This window comes from Hippocampus comes, unplaced genomic scaffold (assembly GCF_001891065.2).
Source record: "Hippocampus comes isolate QL1 unplaced genomic scaffold, H_comes_QL1_v1.1 scaffold9, whole genome shotgun sequence".
In the NCBI taxonomy this organism is placed as follows: Eukaryota; Metazoa; Chordata; class Actinopteri; order Syngnathiformes; family Syngnathidae; genus Hippocampus; species Hippocampus comes.
In genome coordinates, this window is record NW_017805275.1 from 4,112,513 (window position 1) to 4,131,506 (window position 18,994).

At 42.4% G+C, this 18,994-nt stretch overlaps 1 protein-coding gene across 2 annotated transcripts in view; it reads right to left on the reverse strand.

Moving 5' to 3' along the window:
• Positions 1-18,994, reverse strand: part of nlgn3a (neuroligin 3a) — a 189,002-nt gene that overhangs the window by 53,680 nt on the left and 116,328 nt on the right. For both annotated transcript variants that reach the window (XM_019870047.1, XM_019870048.1), the window contains one exon: positions 10,237-10,422. In XM_019870047.1, coding sequence (XP_019725606.1) covers positions 10,237-10,422 — 186 coding nt within the window. The remainder of the gene's footprint in view (positions 1-10,236; positions 10,423-18,994) is intronic.

Genomic DNA, 18,994 nt, shown 5'->3' on the forward strand with positions numbered 1-18,994 from the left:
AGTACCACAAAAATAAGCCTCTAGAATTGGAAAAAAAATAAAATAAATAGAAAAGTTTGAACCTCTTTTGTCAGACTTTGATCAGCATATCGATAACATTTATTCAACAGAATATCAAAAGGAATAATGTATGTGTGTGTGGGTGTGTGGGTGTTTTGGGTTGGGGGTTTTTTTTTGCCACCACAGAAGGTTAGCGGTATTGGCAAATGAGGTAATAAAATGTGATGACTATCGAATCAGAAATGTAAAATATTGGAGTCAATTAAAAAAAAAAAAAAAAAAAAAAGCAAGCAACTCCCAGTGACACACTTGGTCATCCAGCATGAGTTGCTCCATAAAAACGTGAGTTCCTTCATCTGTATCAGGGGGTAGTTATTATTATTAGAACCACTGTTTCCACTCTAGCATGCAGTTAGCTAGCTAGCTAAGCCTACACCCCAGAAATGCATTTTCCCTCGATGCCACAATTTACAGCACATCATTAATTAAACTTCCAAGAAAGGAGGTGAAGCTGGGGAAGAGCCCTCCACCCATCTGGCAGCCAGTTAGTGCCGGTTAGCTTGTGAGATACATGTAGCTCATGGCAAACAACATTTTCGAAAACCCTGCGACAACCCAGTCGGCTATATGCTGGCCACTGGAGGTTTCCAATGAGTATGTTTTTGAGGATCCAAGACATCGCAATGTGTAGGCAGAGGAGAGATGCCAGAAACCCATTTTCAGTGGGGCGTGGCCTCATGCTGTCAGCGGACACCCCCACTGTGTTTGAGATCCAAGATGACTGCTTGATTTGTCATGATTTTGAAGCCTCGTTTTATACATCAGGCCAGTGATTCCCACCCAGTGTGTCGTGAAACACTGTGAGAGCTCTTAAGGTGTTCTGCGGGAAATCATCAAATTTCACTTTACGGGTCAGAAAGTTATTCATTTATCACAAAGAATTTATCTTTGTTCATCTATATGTCCCAGTGACGAGTGAAAGAAAGATCAAGTAAATGATCTTCATTAAATGGTGGAAAGTATACAATGGACATGTGTATGCGTTATTTGTGACATTTTTATTTGGTGTTGTGGAGTGATTTTTCAAACTTAAAATATGTCCCTTGACTCAATACAAGTCGAGCATCACTGTACTAGACTATGATTCAAATTTGTCGGGATCAATAACAACACTCTTCTCTGTGGTGCGTCAAATTAAGAAGCGATTTATTTTGACATTCCAGGGCTTGAATAATACTAACATCCATCCACCCATCTATTTAGTTATCCGCTTTATCCTCACAATGGTCAAAGGCATGCTGGTGCCCACCCAAGCTGTCTTCAAGCAGTAGGCGGGAGAAAACACCCTGAACTGGTTGCCAGCCAATCGCAGGGCACACATCGACGAATAACCATTCACATTCACAGTCACACCCAGGGACAATTTAGCGTGTGCCATCAATCTACGGTGCATGTTTTTGGAATGTGGGAAGAAACCAGAGTACCCGGAGAAAACCCACATAGGCATGGGGAGAATATGTAAACTCCATACAGGAAAGCCGAAGCCGAAATCGAACCCTGCACTCTGAGGCCGACGTGCTAACCAGTCAACCACCGTGCCATCCTAATACTAACATGTTACTTAATATACCGGTATGTACAGTCAAAAAAAATGTTTCTAATGAATTCTAAACTTGAATCAATCTGAGGTTGACAGGCATCATGAAAGAGATTGTGTTCAGTGGATACATCTACCGGCAGGCATAACAGAGACTTGGAGCTCATGGCACTGTGGGCTTCAAATGTAGCAAATGTATCAGCATGAATTAAAGACAAACATTGATTTGAGGTCCAATAACATTGTTGTCGGTCCTATTTCTGCCACGTATATGACCATGATTTAAATACAAGCCAGGAAGAATGCAGGAATCACTGGCATGAACGTGTGTCGTTAAATCACACGTGAAGCCTTAAAGGGACGCCTGTTCATGCCCTTCGTGAATTCATGCTGGCGGTATTCATTACAGTTCTATTATACCTTGAAATCTTGTCCTCTCTGAGTTAAATTTCAACCATTGTAAGCAGAGAAATTAGTTGCTACAAGGGTAATAAATAGCAATGTAATACTGTGAAGTACATGCAGCGGATGCACTACTGTGTATGAAAGTGTATTACAGTGCATTGAGAACTGAGGAATGAAATAACAATGAGCCACAATGTAAAAAGTACATCTGAAGAAATGACTGGCAGTAATTAAATTTTTAAAAGTCTAAACTGCTGTCAAAGTTGGCATTATCTGCTTGCCAGTTTTTATTACACAATGGCTCATTCATTACTTGCAAATGTGACAGCGACAACACATTTGGCTAATAAGACAACTGTTCTGATTAAGGTGGGAGAAAAGCTTCAGTTTGGAAAATTGGGATAGGGGACTTATTTTAGGATTGAGTAAAAGGTTTTTCAAGTCTTCGCAATTCTTCTATATGTCTGTAGGGGTCGTGATTACACTCAAATGACCAAAAACAGATACTATTAATAGAGGTGTTGCTGTAGGAAGCTCAAATCAGTGAAATCATTTTTAAACATAGTAATTAAAAATGTTCCTATTTCACTACATGAATAACAGCCATTGTACAGCAAACGGCTCCAAAGCTAACCTAATTTGGCACAAACACATTTCCAAAAGCACCAGTAGTGACTGGACGGTAAATTAAGCATTTTGAGTCTAAGAGGCATGAATGTGTGTGTCAGTCGTTACATCACGCTGAAGCCTGCGTGTTTCCCACCTAATCAGTGCAACGAAACTATACACTAATACATCACTTACACATTAAGTCACATCTTTTGCACAGTGCATGAATCATGACTCCAGATGCTATAAAAAAGCCATTAAAGTAATAGCTGCTTATGTTTTGTAGATGCCGCGATGTCTCGTCCAGTTTTCTTTTTTCTACCGGCATCTACGCTATCTTTCACACATATTCGGAAAAGTGTCACACTATGTCGACAATGAAGTTTCTTTCTTCCCTTAGCGTGGTTCAAGGGATTGCACTGTTTGCTAAGTGCTGTCCTGAATTTCAAAAGATACGACCCTGGTTGCACTTGGGTAAAAAAAGACAGAGCATTTCACACACACTTTTTTTGATGCCCAATAACCCAGAAGTCTTCATAAAAATGAAAGCTGACATTGGCATGAAGAATCCTCCACACTAGCTGTCTTTAATTTCCAAGATGTTCCATTAAAACAGAAGCACTTCCTCACAAGCAGAGCTTTTATCCTGATTGCTTACAGGAAGAGAAGGTTGGGGTGGTGGTGGTGGTGGTGGTGGTGGGGGGATGGAACGACGACCTTCATTGCCTCTGCAACCAGTCCTGCCAGCCTGCATCACAAGCCAATGTGGACACGTGCCTATATACAGCATCAATCAAAATGTTGTCGATCTAATATATCTGATGAGACTGATGCCTCTCAGCAAACATAATCATTGTGTGAATGCTGAGAAAGAAGCATTCATACTTGCATTGTTAGGAAACAGAGGTCAAGTCTACACGTGCACAGGTCTCAACCTTTGTTTCTTCACCAGGGATGGGCAACTTGAACGCATGACAAAAAAAAAAAAAAATTCAATTTTAAAGCCACAAAATATATGCATGTGTGCAAAATACGAGCTCTTAGCATATTTCATTTTTGATCATACATTTTTCAATCCATGGATGAAAGGTCCGCTATCCTCACCCAACATCAAAAGGTTAGAAGCAATTAACTAAATCACCACATACTGTATTTTTCTTCCAGTGCAAGGGGTTCTCTTGCATAAAAATTGCCATTCGAGGACACACAAAACTTTTGAACAAGAAACCAACATTAAATGCAAGAAGACGTTTGATACATTTTTCACACAAATAAACTCACTCAAAATTGTAATATTATTGAGGTACTTTGTCCTGCAAAAATGTATTAGGCCAACTCATGTTGTAGTGGAGGGTAGTATCATAACACCCAGTGTAAGCACAACTAAATATGTTTGCCATCTGGTGGTAGTTGGTGATATTACAACTTAAAACTACAGTTGATCCTGCATAATCACGGTTTGGCAAATATTCAAAGACACCCCCCGCCCACCCACTTTCCACACCACCAGTTCTTCATATTTGGGATTATTTTTCCCAACCTGTTTTTCATGGAAAACACAGTATTTATGAGTGTTTCTTTGAAGAATCTTTTGGGTTTGAACATATTTGAACAATTCCCAATTTATTTATTTATTTTTTAGTCAAGGGGCCAATCAGTATGTGGTCGCAGGCTGCCCTGTTCGACACTGACATGATTGATAATCCATCCATTTTTTTACACCCCTTATTGTGAAGAGTGTCACGGGGTGGGCATGCTGGAGCCGATCCCAGCTGACTTCGGGTGGAAGGCAGACGAAACCCTGAACTGACCTCCAGTCAGTTGTAGGACACACACAGCGACAAACAATCATTCACACCCACATCTGAGTGGGAACCGATCCCACGCTGCCCGCACATGTCAGGCGACTCTACCACTACACCATCAGTGACTCATAGGACTGAGATTGAAACAAACGAGATGTCTGACATTTACTATTAAGATATTCCCGTTTTGTTTAGTTTTTTTATGCACGGTTTCTCTACCTTAAAGAATCCTGACATTTGAAATCTACTGCCATCATATATAAAGGAAAATCATAACATCTCAAGTGTACAAATACTGCATATGTGATGTATTTATAATTAACGAAAGAAAAACATGCTTTTGGTGATCTGCTCATTAGCATAAAAAACATGCAAACCATCCCAATTATAACTTGGAGAGCTAGAAGAAAAAGGCACATTTGCATGTTCAATTAGTGCCAGCGCGACGCCGGATAGATAATCCTCATGACTGGCTAATGTCCTTACGTCTGAACTTCTTCAGCTGCCATTTTGTTTTGAAGCCAGAGAAAAAGAGGAAGAAGAATGAAAAAAAAAGAAGGGGACGTAGATCCTCCTCTGCGAGAACACAACTGTTGATCTGCATTTAATAAGCTGGTCGAAAACGCTCTCCTGCCGAGGTAGGCTGAGTTTTTAATGACCGTTCCTGCTTCCTGAGTCTCAGACGTGCAGCTTGATTGTTTGGCACAAAGCAGACAGAGTGGCCATCTTATTAATGGTGAAACACTGCGTATCCCGTGGACTAGTGAGGGAAAAGAAAGGACAAGGGACACATTGCGAGGAAGCGTGTAGCCCGAGCATGCTTTTACTGTCTATGAAGGCAGCGAGACAGATGGGTGCGGTGACGAGGGGATTAGATGGAAGAGGCAGGGCAGAAACCCGGGTCTAAAAAAATGCAGCCCTCACGAGAGAATGACCAGGCCAGCCTTCGTGCAGGCCAAGAGGGGAGGTGGGGAGCCTTGTGATGGATGTACCCTATGACTGGAGCCATTGGCACGCCCACATGGAGACGCCACCAAGGCCAGGCCAGAGGAGCAGGCAATCAAAGAGAGGCCGGAGGGCTAGGATGATATAGGAGGATCCAGCTTATTAAATAGACTTCAGGAGGTGCATGGAGCATCTCAACTAAGTTGTCATACTGCCACCAAAAGACTTTGTGTTACATGGAAAGCACGATCCGCAGGCAGCCATGACAGGCTGTGTACAGTGTGAGTGGGATTACTGTCATTAGAAGCCTGCACACAGACACCCAACACGTTCACACGCGCACACACAAGGTTGATCCAGAACAGTGTGTCATCCCTGATTTACCTCTCTACCTGGGCCTCGTTATCCTGCATCTGAGCCACACAAGGAAGAAAGACAACGCGCGTGAGTGCACACTAGGTTTGAAGGAGTATCCCGTCCTGTCATATTGGATCCTATTCTATTAGTGCCCGATTCACTATGACAAAACTGCCTCAACAGTGGTACCTCTACAGTCGATTACTCGAGGTTGTACAATTTGGAAATAGTTCAAGACTTTAGAGAAAAATACTCACACGATGGCCGAATGAGTATCACACTTGTCCAAAATCAGACGTCATTAAAAAAAATTATACAATGGAGGTATTTTACAAATGAAATCTATGAAAATAGATGATACCAATGAATAAAGATTTGTGATAGGGATAAAATGAGCCCAAGTTTGGAAGAAATTGACTGGAATTTCTTAATAATCATCATTTTTGATCAATGATGGATTCAATATTTGCTATTTTTAATACAAAATATATGAACTGAACTATGACATAGGTGAGTACAAATTGGTTGAAAAGTTAGGCTTTCAACTCAACTCAACTCAACTGTATTTATAGAGCACTTTCAAACAGCCATTGCTGCACACAAAGTGCTGTACATGGAGCAACTAACATACACAACAGTAAAGCAACAAATCAGTAACAAAGAGAGCACCAAACAGGATCACTAAGATCATGATTTGGGTCACGCTGAGTCAAATGCCAAAGAATACAAGTGAGTTTTGAGGCGGGTTTTAAAGATGGGCAGCGAGGAGGCTTGCCGAATGTTCAGTGGGAGGTCATTCCAGAGAGAGGGACCAGCAACGGAAAAGGCTTGATCCCCTCTGAGCCTCCGTTTAGTTCTTGGTACTTCTAATAATGTCTGGTCCGCAGAACTGAGGCGCCGGGCAGGTGTGTAGGGGTGGATGAGCTCAGAGAGGTAAGGTGGAGCGAGATCATTTAGAGATTTGAAAACAAATAACAGGATCTTAAAAATAACCCTAAAATGTGTCGGCTATATTAAATGTTGCAATAAAAATGACTAAATACCAGAGATAAGTCACATGTGCAAGTCTCAAGTCGCAAAACCTTGGCACACTGTTAATGTGGTGATAAATCTGTCATCATGTCAATGTGGGAGTAAACATGTATAATCATCAGATTTAAAAATTTAAAAACTAGACGTTTCGGGTGCCGATCTGTTACCCAAATCTAATTAGTGTGTGTAAATGGGTGAATGAAAGTCATTCACTTTGTGCACTTTGGGGGTTGTCACTTTTCGAAGTTGAGTGAAGTTGACGGGCATTCATTTATGGAGTCCCTGCTACCAGGGTTCTAAATTTACTATTTTTGATCACCAGCCAAGTGGCTGATGACTGTCTAAAGTTATCAGCCAACCAGAGTTTTCACTAGCCATGTTATGATCTATGTCATTGTTCCTCTGGCAGTGACTCCTACATTTGCAATAAATACTGTGCTGTAACGCGATGTAATGACGAACAGCGTGCCCATTGGCTGCACGAATTCTGGTATTTCACGCTACAGTCGAGGGTGCAACCAGTGAGAGAAACGAGCAGACGTATAGTGAGGGAGGTAGATAAAAACAGCTAGAGTTTCAAAAAAAATTGGCTGTCGGAAATTCTGATTGGCTAGGAACTTTAGAGAATCACCAACCACACTGGCTGGTGATCATAAAAGTCAATTTACAACCTTGACCGCAGGCGATGACACATCCAACAACAGAGGTTACAGCGTCATAGTAGCTTGTAAAATTTTGACAGCCGAAACTGTTACATCATCTGACTTTTTCTGGTAGAAATGGTGGATGCGATATTACTCATTATTAAATGAATTCATTGTTGATAAAAGTGTGATAAAAGAGCAGAGGCACTGTTGATTTTCAAATAGTTTGTGGTCTTCGGTGTAAAAACATGACGTCAGCTAGGGGAAGTTGAGCTTCAGCAACGCAACGGCAATTCCTCAGGGTAGCATTCAAAACAGCAGTTAGTATCAGCTGTCCGCTTATGCTAATCACACTAAATAGACATCTTTTTCAGTAGCGGCCTTGGCACATGCTACTGCCCAAAACTACACCGCAACTCCAACGACTATAACATAATCAAACATTATTGTAACATTATTTTCAGAAGCTAACGCAGATAAAGCTGTTAGCTAACACTAATCTGTGCCAATATTGTGTGTCACTTCTTTGACATTTGTGGTTCAAAGTGTTTCTTTCATTGTAGAACATCTAGGCTAGGTGACATGTCATTATCTGAGAAATTCAGCGTGGGGTGCTGGTTATGTTAAAAAAAAAAAACACGGTTTCGTAACAGTGGGGGAGGAAACGAAGAACGGCTAGCTCGCAGATACATTTTCAGAAATGACTAAAGATTGACTTGGCCGTTTCATTCCAGACTTGATGGGTGGGCAGACACTCCAGACACACAACTATTTGTAGATGAGGTATTAAAAAGCAAATTTTCTATATGTCTCATTTGAACAAAACACCTGTCCACCATTTTCTGTTGTTGACAGTTTGACTTGCACAAGTTATTTCTACAAAGTATTTCCATTATGTCCACCTGTCCCCCAACAATAAATTTTAAAGAAATCAAGGAGGAAAGATATTGCCGCGTTGTTTCCCCATTGTGTTTCCTGTTCTAATTTCCATTTCCATTCGGGACCCAACACAATATTTCTTCTTATCAGGCAGCAGACTGCTAACGTATAAGAAATCGTTACAAAGATCCATTACAAGATGCCACCTGAAAGCAGGTGTGCTTATGCCATTGTATAATTTATTTGACTATGGATTTTCACTTCGGCTTCATCGCTGCTTTCCAGATGCCTCCTATTCTTGTTGACTGTGTTGTCTTGGAAATAAGAACATCCTGCCAATCGTGGCTAAAGTACAACAAAATGATAGGATTACAAAATTTATGTGTATGGAAGAAGAATACATTTATTTTATCTCACAAACTTTTAAAAATGCAGGGACAAATGCTGTTTTCAAACTGACTGCCATTGGATAAAGTGCAGCAAGTCCTGGCTTCCTAGTTCTAATTTCCAAATGCCTTTTGCGTTTTTTTTTTTTTGGGCTTTTTTTCCCCCTTCAGTACCACATACAGTACCATTCACGGGAGACAACAAACTTGATAATATCCCATTTACTAGGAGGAAGGAGATGGTTTCACTGGCAGTATAATAACATGGGACATGAAGCGTAGCATTATAGAGTAGGAATAAAAGCAGCTTTAATGGTAAAAGTTGAATTCAGAAGCAGTCCTCACCATGTCATGAAATTGCGGCAATTATTAACATTTCAATGCAAATTGGTGTGCGGCAAACATATCGCCAATTCTGAGTATTTTGGGGGAAATAAATGGACAGTGTTTACATGCATTTGATGCAAAAAAAAAAATCACCCTTGTCTAGTAACAAGAAAATGGGCGGAAAGAGTTATTTATTTAATGCAATCTATCTACTACAGTATATGCCATGTACACTTTAAGCATCTTATGCTGCCAACCATGCGTGTCCAAAAGACCTTGTTACTGGCTGCTTTACGAGCAGAGTAAATGTGTGTATGATGTCAAATGTGAAGCTTTCTCATTTAGAATATCTACCAGCACATAAACATTGCTTTACAGCAGAATGGCTGCAAAACAACTACATCAACAGGATGAGTAAATATGTGAGTGGAGGTAATAATTCAAGGTTAAGAATGATGCAGTTACTGCGCATCTCTGCAGGGTGTAGCAAGAAGTTGACACTCACGGATGGATCCCACAGCGGTGGCTCGTTAAAGTAAGCCCAAGCCAGAATTTCCTTTCTAATTCAATGATGCATTAGGAAAGCATGTGCATGAGGGATGCTTTTTGCAAGTCCATGTTAAGCACACATGCTGCACTTAGTATAAAATACATACCCAACAAGACTAGTATATCATGTCATTATGAGACAGCATTAAGGAAGACTGAGGATAAACATTCACTATAAATAGGAGTGGTTTTGTGTGTGTGTGTGTGTGTGTGTGTGTGTGTGTGTGTGTGTGTGTGTGTGTGTCACTTAGCAGGACTGAATGGCTCTTCCAAAGTGCATCTTGTTAATCTTGTTCACACACGCACGCACGCACACACACACACACACACACACACACACACACACACACACACACACACACACACACACACACACACACACAAATTATACCCGCAGGTTCATTTCTGACATCTCAAAAGAGGGGAGGGGAACGGGGCTTGTCGAAGCAAAAAACAGCCACGCATCACAAGATCCACATGTGGAATTTCCCCGTGGTATTGAACAACAGAATAAATGAAATGCAAACACCTGCTCCATCCAACATTTGTTATGCTGTAGCTTACATTACTCAACGACTGGCATTCTGCCTTTGCCAGATTGTAATACCAAGAAGCCTTACACACCAGCAGACAGGAAGGCGCTCAACAGCAGCATCACAACCCTCTGAGCCCCACTCCAATTTTGACAGCCCCGTATGTACCTTCAGAGTGGTGGGAAAGGGTTAGCAGGCTGACGCAGGAAGCTCCGATGCCAGAACCAAACACAGTGATGCGGTTGGAGTCTCCTCCGAAGAAGCCGATGTTCTCACTGATCCACCTTAAAGCCTGGATCTGATCCAGCAGCCCGTAGTTCCCTTTAGCAGCTTGGTCCCCGGTACTGAGGAAGCCTGAAACACATGCAGATGAAGAGATTTGAGACGCATACGGAGTAGAGACATTGTTCAACTGTTATGGTGAGTGCTAAAATAGGCCTTTGCTGACTGGGATGTTTGGGACTTGCATGAAATATGGTCCATGCACCATATGGACCAGAATATTGGGATACGTGGTGATTTGGCCTCTTATAAAAACTCTGAACTCTACCAATGCTTTTGCCCTGGTAGATTCAGCAAATTCGTCAGTCACGCATACTAATGTTAGCATACCTCAGTTCTCAGTTGTGTAGTATTGTACCACGTCCCCCATTTTTGCTGCAATGCCAAATCAAATTAAAGAACAGAGGTGTCATCACTTAACCATCTGAAACCCTTTTGACACGTTCAAGGTCACACGACTTTACCACAGTTGCATGCAAATCCTATTCAACCAACCATTTTGCTCCTTTTGAGTTTGGCGTTGATCAACAGTTAAAACCTTGCCGGTCCATTCAATCGGATGCGGGCCGCTTCCTATTTCGGTCGCAATGCGCATCTTTGTCAACTGTCACCATCTTTTTGTGGATTAATAAAAAGTTATAAAATGTAACATATTGTATGGGAGCCTCAAAAAGCGATCCAGGCATAGTTCATATGGCATCAATGCACACACAACCGTCCTCATGTGCGGTCGTGCACGGACAAATTGGTACAGATCTGAGTCATTAATGGCCCTCCGAAGGAAACCATAAGCACCACATGGCCCGTAACATAAATTTCGTTTGTTACATTCTGCTGTTGTATGTCGCAATACTTTTGTCCATATAGTGCATTGGCTATGAGCCTGTGTCTTCAATGTGAAAGGCAATCTGCTAACCATCACGGCGGCTGACAGCGATGGTGAAATCATGACTGATTCGATGACAAGCTTCTTGGTAAAATCGGAGTGCGTGAGGACGACATGTCATCTGCAATCTTATGGGAAATCAATGTCATGTCATCCTGGGTGAACACCCATCATCTGATATATCGATCAGCCTGGATGAAAACATTATGGATCACTGCAGAAAAAGGGAACAATGGTCATATTTTGAAAACGCAACTAGAGCATCTTTTATCTTCATCTTTAGCATTCGTGACCATATAACAGTCAAAGCATTTCTATCCATGGACATTCCCACTGTGTCATCTGCTAAATGATACCTGATTTGGACAGAGACTCTCTCCTGGGCCCATGAGACCTCATACTGAATTATTGCAGTGCCCTCTCTCAGCGGCTCTCATGAGCCTGCGCCCTGCTGAATGATGGATAATCGAGAGCCAAGGGAGAAGTTCAAAGGCAGGCACTCCCTAAAGTCCCGATGGTGGACTCAATGTCCATCAAACCAGAGAACATGCATGCGAGGCGACAACTCGGAGACGCGTGGACACAAAGGAGCGCCCCTCCCTCCAAGGACTGCTAAACACATCACAGGCAGTGAATGTGGCGGTGGGTTGCATACCCTTCAGCATTTCGCAGCTTTGTTGCTATTTCATGGTCGATGCCTCTATGTAATGATGAGGATTGTTATTAAACCCTGTGGGATGAAAGAGAAACACTTTTAAAGAGATCGCTTGCTTGCAAAAAAAAAAAATAAAATAAAATCTGTGTTTGTGACCCAGGTTAGACAGAGCAATGATCAAACACAGATTAGAAAGCTGCTGCTCTGAACTCATTAGCTGTTTACGCTATGCCCAAAGAGCGTTTGTCCTCACGACCTTTTATCTTTCCTCCTTGTGTGAATCCACCATGACAGACAGCCTACCCCGCCTTCAACATCACACCTGCCATACCCCCGCCCGCCAGTTGGACGCGACTGAGTGTCATCGGAAAAGCCGATTCTGATCATGGAAAGGGTGAAGAGGAAGTGACACAGGCAGCAAAGCAGGAGACAAATGGATCAACAGATGGTCTCCTTCAGACGCATCCCTGAGGATGACTGAGCAGCATGGCACATGCAGAGAAAGGGAGGGCGCGCCAAGGAGACAGGCGGAGGAATAGAAACAGACAGGCAGAGGAGAGGAGAGGGGAGGACTCCATTTGAAGAGCTTTTCATCCACTTCTCTCACCGCTCCTTCTCGTGAGCCATCGCCACAAAAGGGCAACAGACTTGTACTATCTTCTCCTGGGTGCTGGACTTCACTATCCCGAGAATAAAATTTATTTAGGTCATCATGTGTCCGTGAGCTTCTGAAATACAGCAGATGGACTTAGGTATCGAGATACACTCCCTGTGAAATATGTTAATCAATGGGTGGCGTGGCCAGATATTTGAAGGAGCGCTCCCACTAGGCCAATTCGATCATACTGTGCCTTGGTGTGATTGCACCTCCTCCTGTTGTTCACTGGTCCACACTTACACTGCCTCCTGCACTCCTTCATGCTTCAGTACGTTTGTGTATCATCGCTACATGATCAAACATTGGATCTTTCCTTATTTCTTGGCTGATTTCAAGTTGTTCTGTTTACATAGTGGCATGGTGTGAGTGCAACCAATTTGGTCGCCTTGTACATTATAATTTCTCGACGGTGACAAGATTTTCAAAAAAGAAGGGGTTGCATTGGTGCAACCACCTGTTCGGCGGCAGGGACAGGTAATCATCTTCTTGCTACTATTGCCTAAAAAGACAGAGAGCTATTTTTTTAAAAGAGTGAACTAATAAAACTGTGGTGTTGAATGTGATGCAGTTGAAAATTTGGTTGCACCCAACTTTTGTGCTGGTGCACCCAATAAAAAAGTCCCGGCCAACAAGTTAGTCTGGACCCCTGTATAACATGTTCAGGGAGTGTGCCCATGCATGAGTAATTACAGGATGGAATGAGTATTTTAGTTTGAATGATGATTTTGTTTTATTTTATTTCTTTTCTGCAACGTGGTGGTTACCATCAAATATTCTGAGTCAAGGGGAGCTGCTGCCCATCCCCCAGCAGACTTCTAGAAAAAGGTAGGCTACACCCTGGACTGGTTGCAAGGCAATCATAGGGCACATACTGTTTGTACATACAACCGTACAGCATACGTGCTCAGATTCACAATATGAGTGGAAACTGAACCGGCAAGCGGAACAACAGCATGATCACAGGAACCGGTTGGGCACCTGTGGATGTGAAATTAGTCAAACAAACGTAATACTTCCAAATTTGTGTAAAGAAATAGGAGAAGGCACTTGTCTTTCTCCGAGGTGAAGTAACCAAGGTCCAGAAAGGCATCGATCGGATGACATTGTTGTGAAGGAACTGCGCCTACATCAAACACCTCGGGGATGAACTACAGGGACAGAGAGAGATGGTGACCTAGGCCCTCTCAAATGGCCTCGCATCTGTGGCATCCATGGTCCAAAATCTGGTGTGATATTCCCAGAAGATTTTATATCTGCAAAAGTGGAGGCCAACATCATATTTTCCTCAATTTTCACTGCCACACGTGTGAGTGAGTGTAAAGCCCATTTGGCCCGAGTAGTTCAAGCAAAGATCATCTATTCTGCCATGTTCCTAAATGAAAAATAAAAGCCAAAATGATCCCATTGGAACTTAAAAAAAGTCATTATAATTCATTAAAGTATGACAAAATATGATCAATCAGAATTGCATATCCATCTGGCGGGATTAACGCTGTCCAATGCTCCATTCAGTGGGGACTCTTTGTTTCACCAGGCTGATGCTACTGCATTTATAAATATTTATAAATACATGTGGCCATTAAAATGTAGAGAGGTGGAATCCACTATCTGAGACAACAGGACAAGCTGCAGGCACCATTGTAAAAATAATTATTGTATACCTGCTGGCGATGGTTTAATTGGAAAGGTGACAGAGAATATTTTCTTTGGAAAGCAATTAAGATAGCCATGCCTGGCTGTACAGTAGCTATTTCTAAACAGATACACATTTATTGTCTGCCGTGTGTTGCCATTGTCTGGCCCTTAAGCATGATCAGCTGTGTATCCCAGTCTGCTTTTCTAGACTTAAGCAAAAACGTACATATCAGCAATCAATTTCACCCTAAAAAGATGGCTAGACAGGCTCAACTTTTGAATCCTTTACAGGCCTTGAAATAAACTTCATGAAGCTTTTGCTGCAGCTCTCACGAGACACTGTGATTTTCCTGTTATTTACTTGTTTTTGGAGATACCAGCAGAGAGGTACCAGTGATGACAAAGATTATGACCATCATCGAGCCATACACGTATGTACTACATGGGAAAGCTGTGCGAGCGTCGTAGTCCAATAACCCATCCATGGATAATAAAGTTGAACTTGATACTTGATAACTGCGGTGGACGTTTCTGTTTTTGGATTTAACAGTGGTCATTGTCACATTTGTTTACATAGCCCCTGAGCAATAATGGTAAAATGACACATTGTCCATACTGTTATAAATGTTTTTTTTGATGGCAGTGGGCTGAAAACCAAGCAGATGAATTTAATATTACATTTAAAAGAGAACAATTATTCTTGAAATCAACAATACAGTACTGTATAATCATACTGTAGCTGCTCGTTGACAGAATATACTTTATTCTTTACAAAAGGAGAAAAAAAACATGTTTTTAGGGTAGAGGACTGAGCAGGTTTGCAACTGATTCTTGGTTAAAAAAAAACAAAACCTTGTCCTGCAGTTTCAGCTTAAATGGTTTTGTTTTGACATGAGAAAGGCGCATAGCCTGAAGTTGAACTGCGCTAGAAAGATCATATGAATAAACTTGATTTCTGTCAGACCTGGTTACTAAAGTCCAGAATTCATGTCCACTAATAGACTAATTGAAACTCTTCCGCGGACTTGTCTTATGGCATCCTTAGTTTAAGGCCGTGCTAGTAAATCACTTCCAATATGCTTACACACACAAAAAAAAAAAAAAAAAGTGGCAGATTACATAGCCCAACCTCTCTTTGTCAGAGATGGATGAGAGATTAGATTAGTGTTTCTTATTTACCGTAAACAAACAGCATGGATCAACATCAGTCTCTCTGTTCTCAGCCTCAGTATGTCGGAGCATGCCTGAACCGATAACAGGATGATCTTGTGACGGGACCAATGCCTCATGCTGCTCTATGGTATTTTCTTGCAGTGGCACGGTCATGGTCACGGATTGAGCCCTGATCTCAGCCCGAGAAGCACATCTGAGCTTTGACCGGGTCCCAGCCCGGCCAGCACACACCTGTCACATTGCATTGCGCTTGTCGGGGAACAACGATGTGTACAGTTTCACATGCACCGTGAGGGTCGATTAAGGTGGGCAGTGCGGCCTCGCTAAAGCGCCACCGAATCATATCATGCCACTGGCGTATCATATGGAGCAGCTTTCCATTCACATTTCATCTCCTAGAAAAGTTTCTTTTTCCAAGCGTGCCGCCGCATAATGCATTTCATGCTGTAATCTTTTATCAATAACCCGGCGCCACCATCTCAATATAAACACGATGTCTCTTTCTCCCTCCTGAGCGGCGGCAGTGATTTCCTTTACCCTTTCCTCGCCACATAGGTATTGCTCTATTGATTATGATTTAAATGTCTGTTTCCATATGGTGAGCTATAACTCACGCTGGAGCGGAAAGAGGTGATGATAATGATCGCTCCGACCCCGGACATCTCTCTTAGCCTGATCTCCTGGATAATGGACGGAATGTGTGCGTGAAGTCGTGGCGGAGGCTGAGGAGGGCGCCAAGATGGGTGAGGCGGAGGGCAAAAGTATTTTATTGAGCTGTAGAGTGAGCTTACACAGGAAAAGATGGAGGGAGCTGATAGGGAGGAAGAGAATAAAAGAGAAGAGGAGGTTGGGGAAAAACAGTGATGATGTAAAGGAAGGCAAGCGTTGGAGCTTTTAGTGCGATTCATTCCATTTTCTTTTGCCTTTTTCCACATCTTTCTGCCTCTCATCCTCCATCTATTTGGGGGTGCTAGTTAACAAGGCTGTCTGTGTCCAAACTCTTCCTCGGCACTCCAACCCCTGTCTCCCTCTCGCGCTCTCCCTCTCTCTGTCCCCCCTCCCTCCACCTCTGGGGAAATAAAGGCCCACACAGTCACAGCCTTGACAGCCTCCCTTAAGAATCCCACATTACAAAAGAGCTCCAACTCTCTCCCCCACACCCAGCCAGGCCTGAGCTGAATGGGAGCCTCTGGGGTGTGGATGGGAAGCAGAGGAGGGAAGGGGCCACATAAAGGGTCTGTGTGTCAAGCTCACGACAAGCAAAATCAGAAATCCAGTGGCACATTATTCACATAGAGTCATCTTTAGGAAGCCCCATCTTTTCATTTTAGGGGTGGTGAAGGTTCAGGTTTTCTGAAATGAGTGTGAGGGAAGGGCCCTGAATGAAGGTGATTGCCACGCGGATCAGCTCCTGTTTACAGCTCCATGCCCAACGGCACGGCTGAAGTCAGATCATACTGATCTGAGCGCAAAGGAAGGAGAGAGAAGGGCATGCAAGCACAAGGAAGCCTCTTTACGGCTTCCTGAACACTGAAGGCCATTTACATAACATCACGGTCTTTTTTGCCGGTGAAAGAGAAAGTAGTTGGAAAGAGGGAGCCACACGGTCTTAAATTAGAATGACTTATGAGTAAAAGTGGTTAAAGCTATGCTTTACACTTGCTGGATATTTCATCAGATAAAACTGCACAGACCAATTAATTGTCTGTCCTTACCAAATGATCATGCTCACTTTTGATTGACACTGTCATTACATGGCACAAGATAAAACTGCCCTGCGTCTTACTGAGCAAGTGTACATCGTTGCCAGTGGAAACCAATAATAAAACTTGTCTTCAACGAATACCTCTCTGACACTGTCAATCAAAACCGACCCTTAGATTTATTTTAAAAGCCAAATGTTTGATGCAGCTCTAATACTGGACCTCATTTGTAGTCCTGGTATATCCAATGTTGTGGCTAATTCGGTTGTACTGGCGTTTATTTGTGGCGGTTAGCTTCCCCCACACACACACACACACACACACACACACACACCACTCGAGCTGCTGGCACACATGGCATGCAACTTGTGGGCAAACTAGTTTGATTGTGCCATTTGTCCCAGTGATCATGCCACGCAACCCCGGAGACTATGAACACTCGGCCTAAAAGAGCAGTTTGCTTATACTGTTCTGAATAAGACCCATTGATGTGTTCATGCCAAATGGTTTTGTAACCAGTCAATTTTAATTTTGCAGCGCTTGACTCCCTCACCGGCTAAGCATCTTCTTACAAGCATTTTCCCTACGACCTCACACTTTCTACATGCATTGAGCACAGCCAGTTACTTGTCAAAGACAGTCAAATGCTTTTACATTGAGGAGAATCTCACAGCTGGTGCGGAGGCGGACCTGCACACACCCGCCAAGGGAGAGAAAAAGACCGCTGTTGAAGAGGCACAACTGCGAGGTGAAGCAGCTCTTTGGTTCCACTTGGAAGAAAACGGCTCATTGGGAGACGTTTCACAATTTGCCCATTCCCTTTTTGAGAGGGTTCTTTTTGTCAGTATCTTTTTTTTTTATGTCCTCCATGTAACAGAGCAACAGTGCCTCTGTGTGTGTGTTTAAGTTCAAAAGCCTGGCATGGAAAATGTGGTCTGACCGATGTGGTTGGGTGGTGAGAAGGTTTAACAACACTGTGCTAATTCAGTGTGATACCGCAGGAGAGATCAGAGCAGGGCTTATCAGAGCAAGTCAGAGGAGCAGCAATGGAGAGAAAAGTCATCATTTAAAAGATCTTCAAAGCCCCAGCCAGCTCCTCCTCCCAACAGGTTGCTGCACTTCTTATTCGCACAGACCATAACGAGCTGAGTATTGTGTGATGCTTTTCGGAACTTAGCAAGAAGTTGACTCTCCTGTAGCTGAACTTCTGTAAATTAATTTTCCCAGATGTCTCCTTTTTATTGCTCAATTTAAAAAATAAATTCCAATGTGTATTGTAGATCAGAGGCCCATTATGTGAACAATATTTCCTCGCCGTTTAGCACAGCACCTTGAAATTACTCTTGTTATTTGACTTCTGAAAGCTAGCTCAACAATAAAGCTTGGCTACAGGAATGGGCACGGTGTTGATTTGTCTCCAAATTAGTTGAAGGGGTGCTGATTTATTCTGCATACTGTTTAAGGACACCAACAACGCTGCTCTCAATGTAGCAGCACAGGTGACAGTCAAAAAAAAAAAAAAGGTGAATGCCCCTGAGTTCATACATTTCAAATTAAATGTATCCATCTTTGAATAAATTAAAATTTCCAGATTTTTTCTGTTTTGTTCTTTTTTTTTGTGCCGAATCATGCATGACGCACTTTGAAGTCCGTCATGAGTTCGCATTTCCCCGACTATATAGATTAGAACATCAGTCGGCATCCCGCGGCTCCGGAGCCTCATGCGGCTCTTTCATCCCTATAATGCGGCTCTGATTGGCTTGGGAAAATAAATTACTAAAATTTTTTTTTTTTGTATTTAATTGAAGTGTGTTTTATTTGTGTTAGTTTTTATATTATTTTAGTTCTAAATTTGAAGATTATTGTGATCTTGAAATATTAAAATATTAATTAAATTATTTGATATTATTTTTTCGTCGCTCAAAATAGACGTC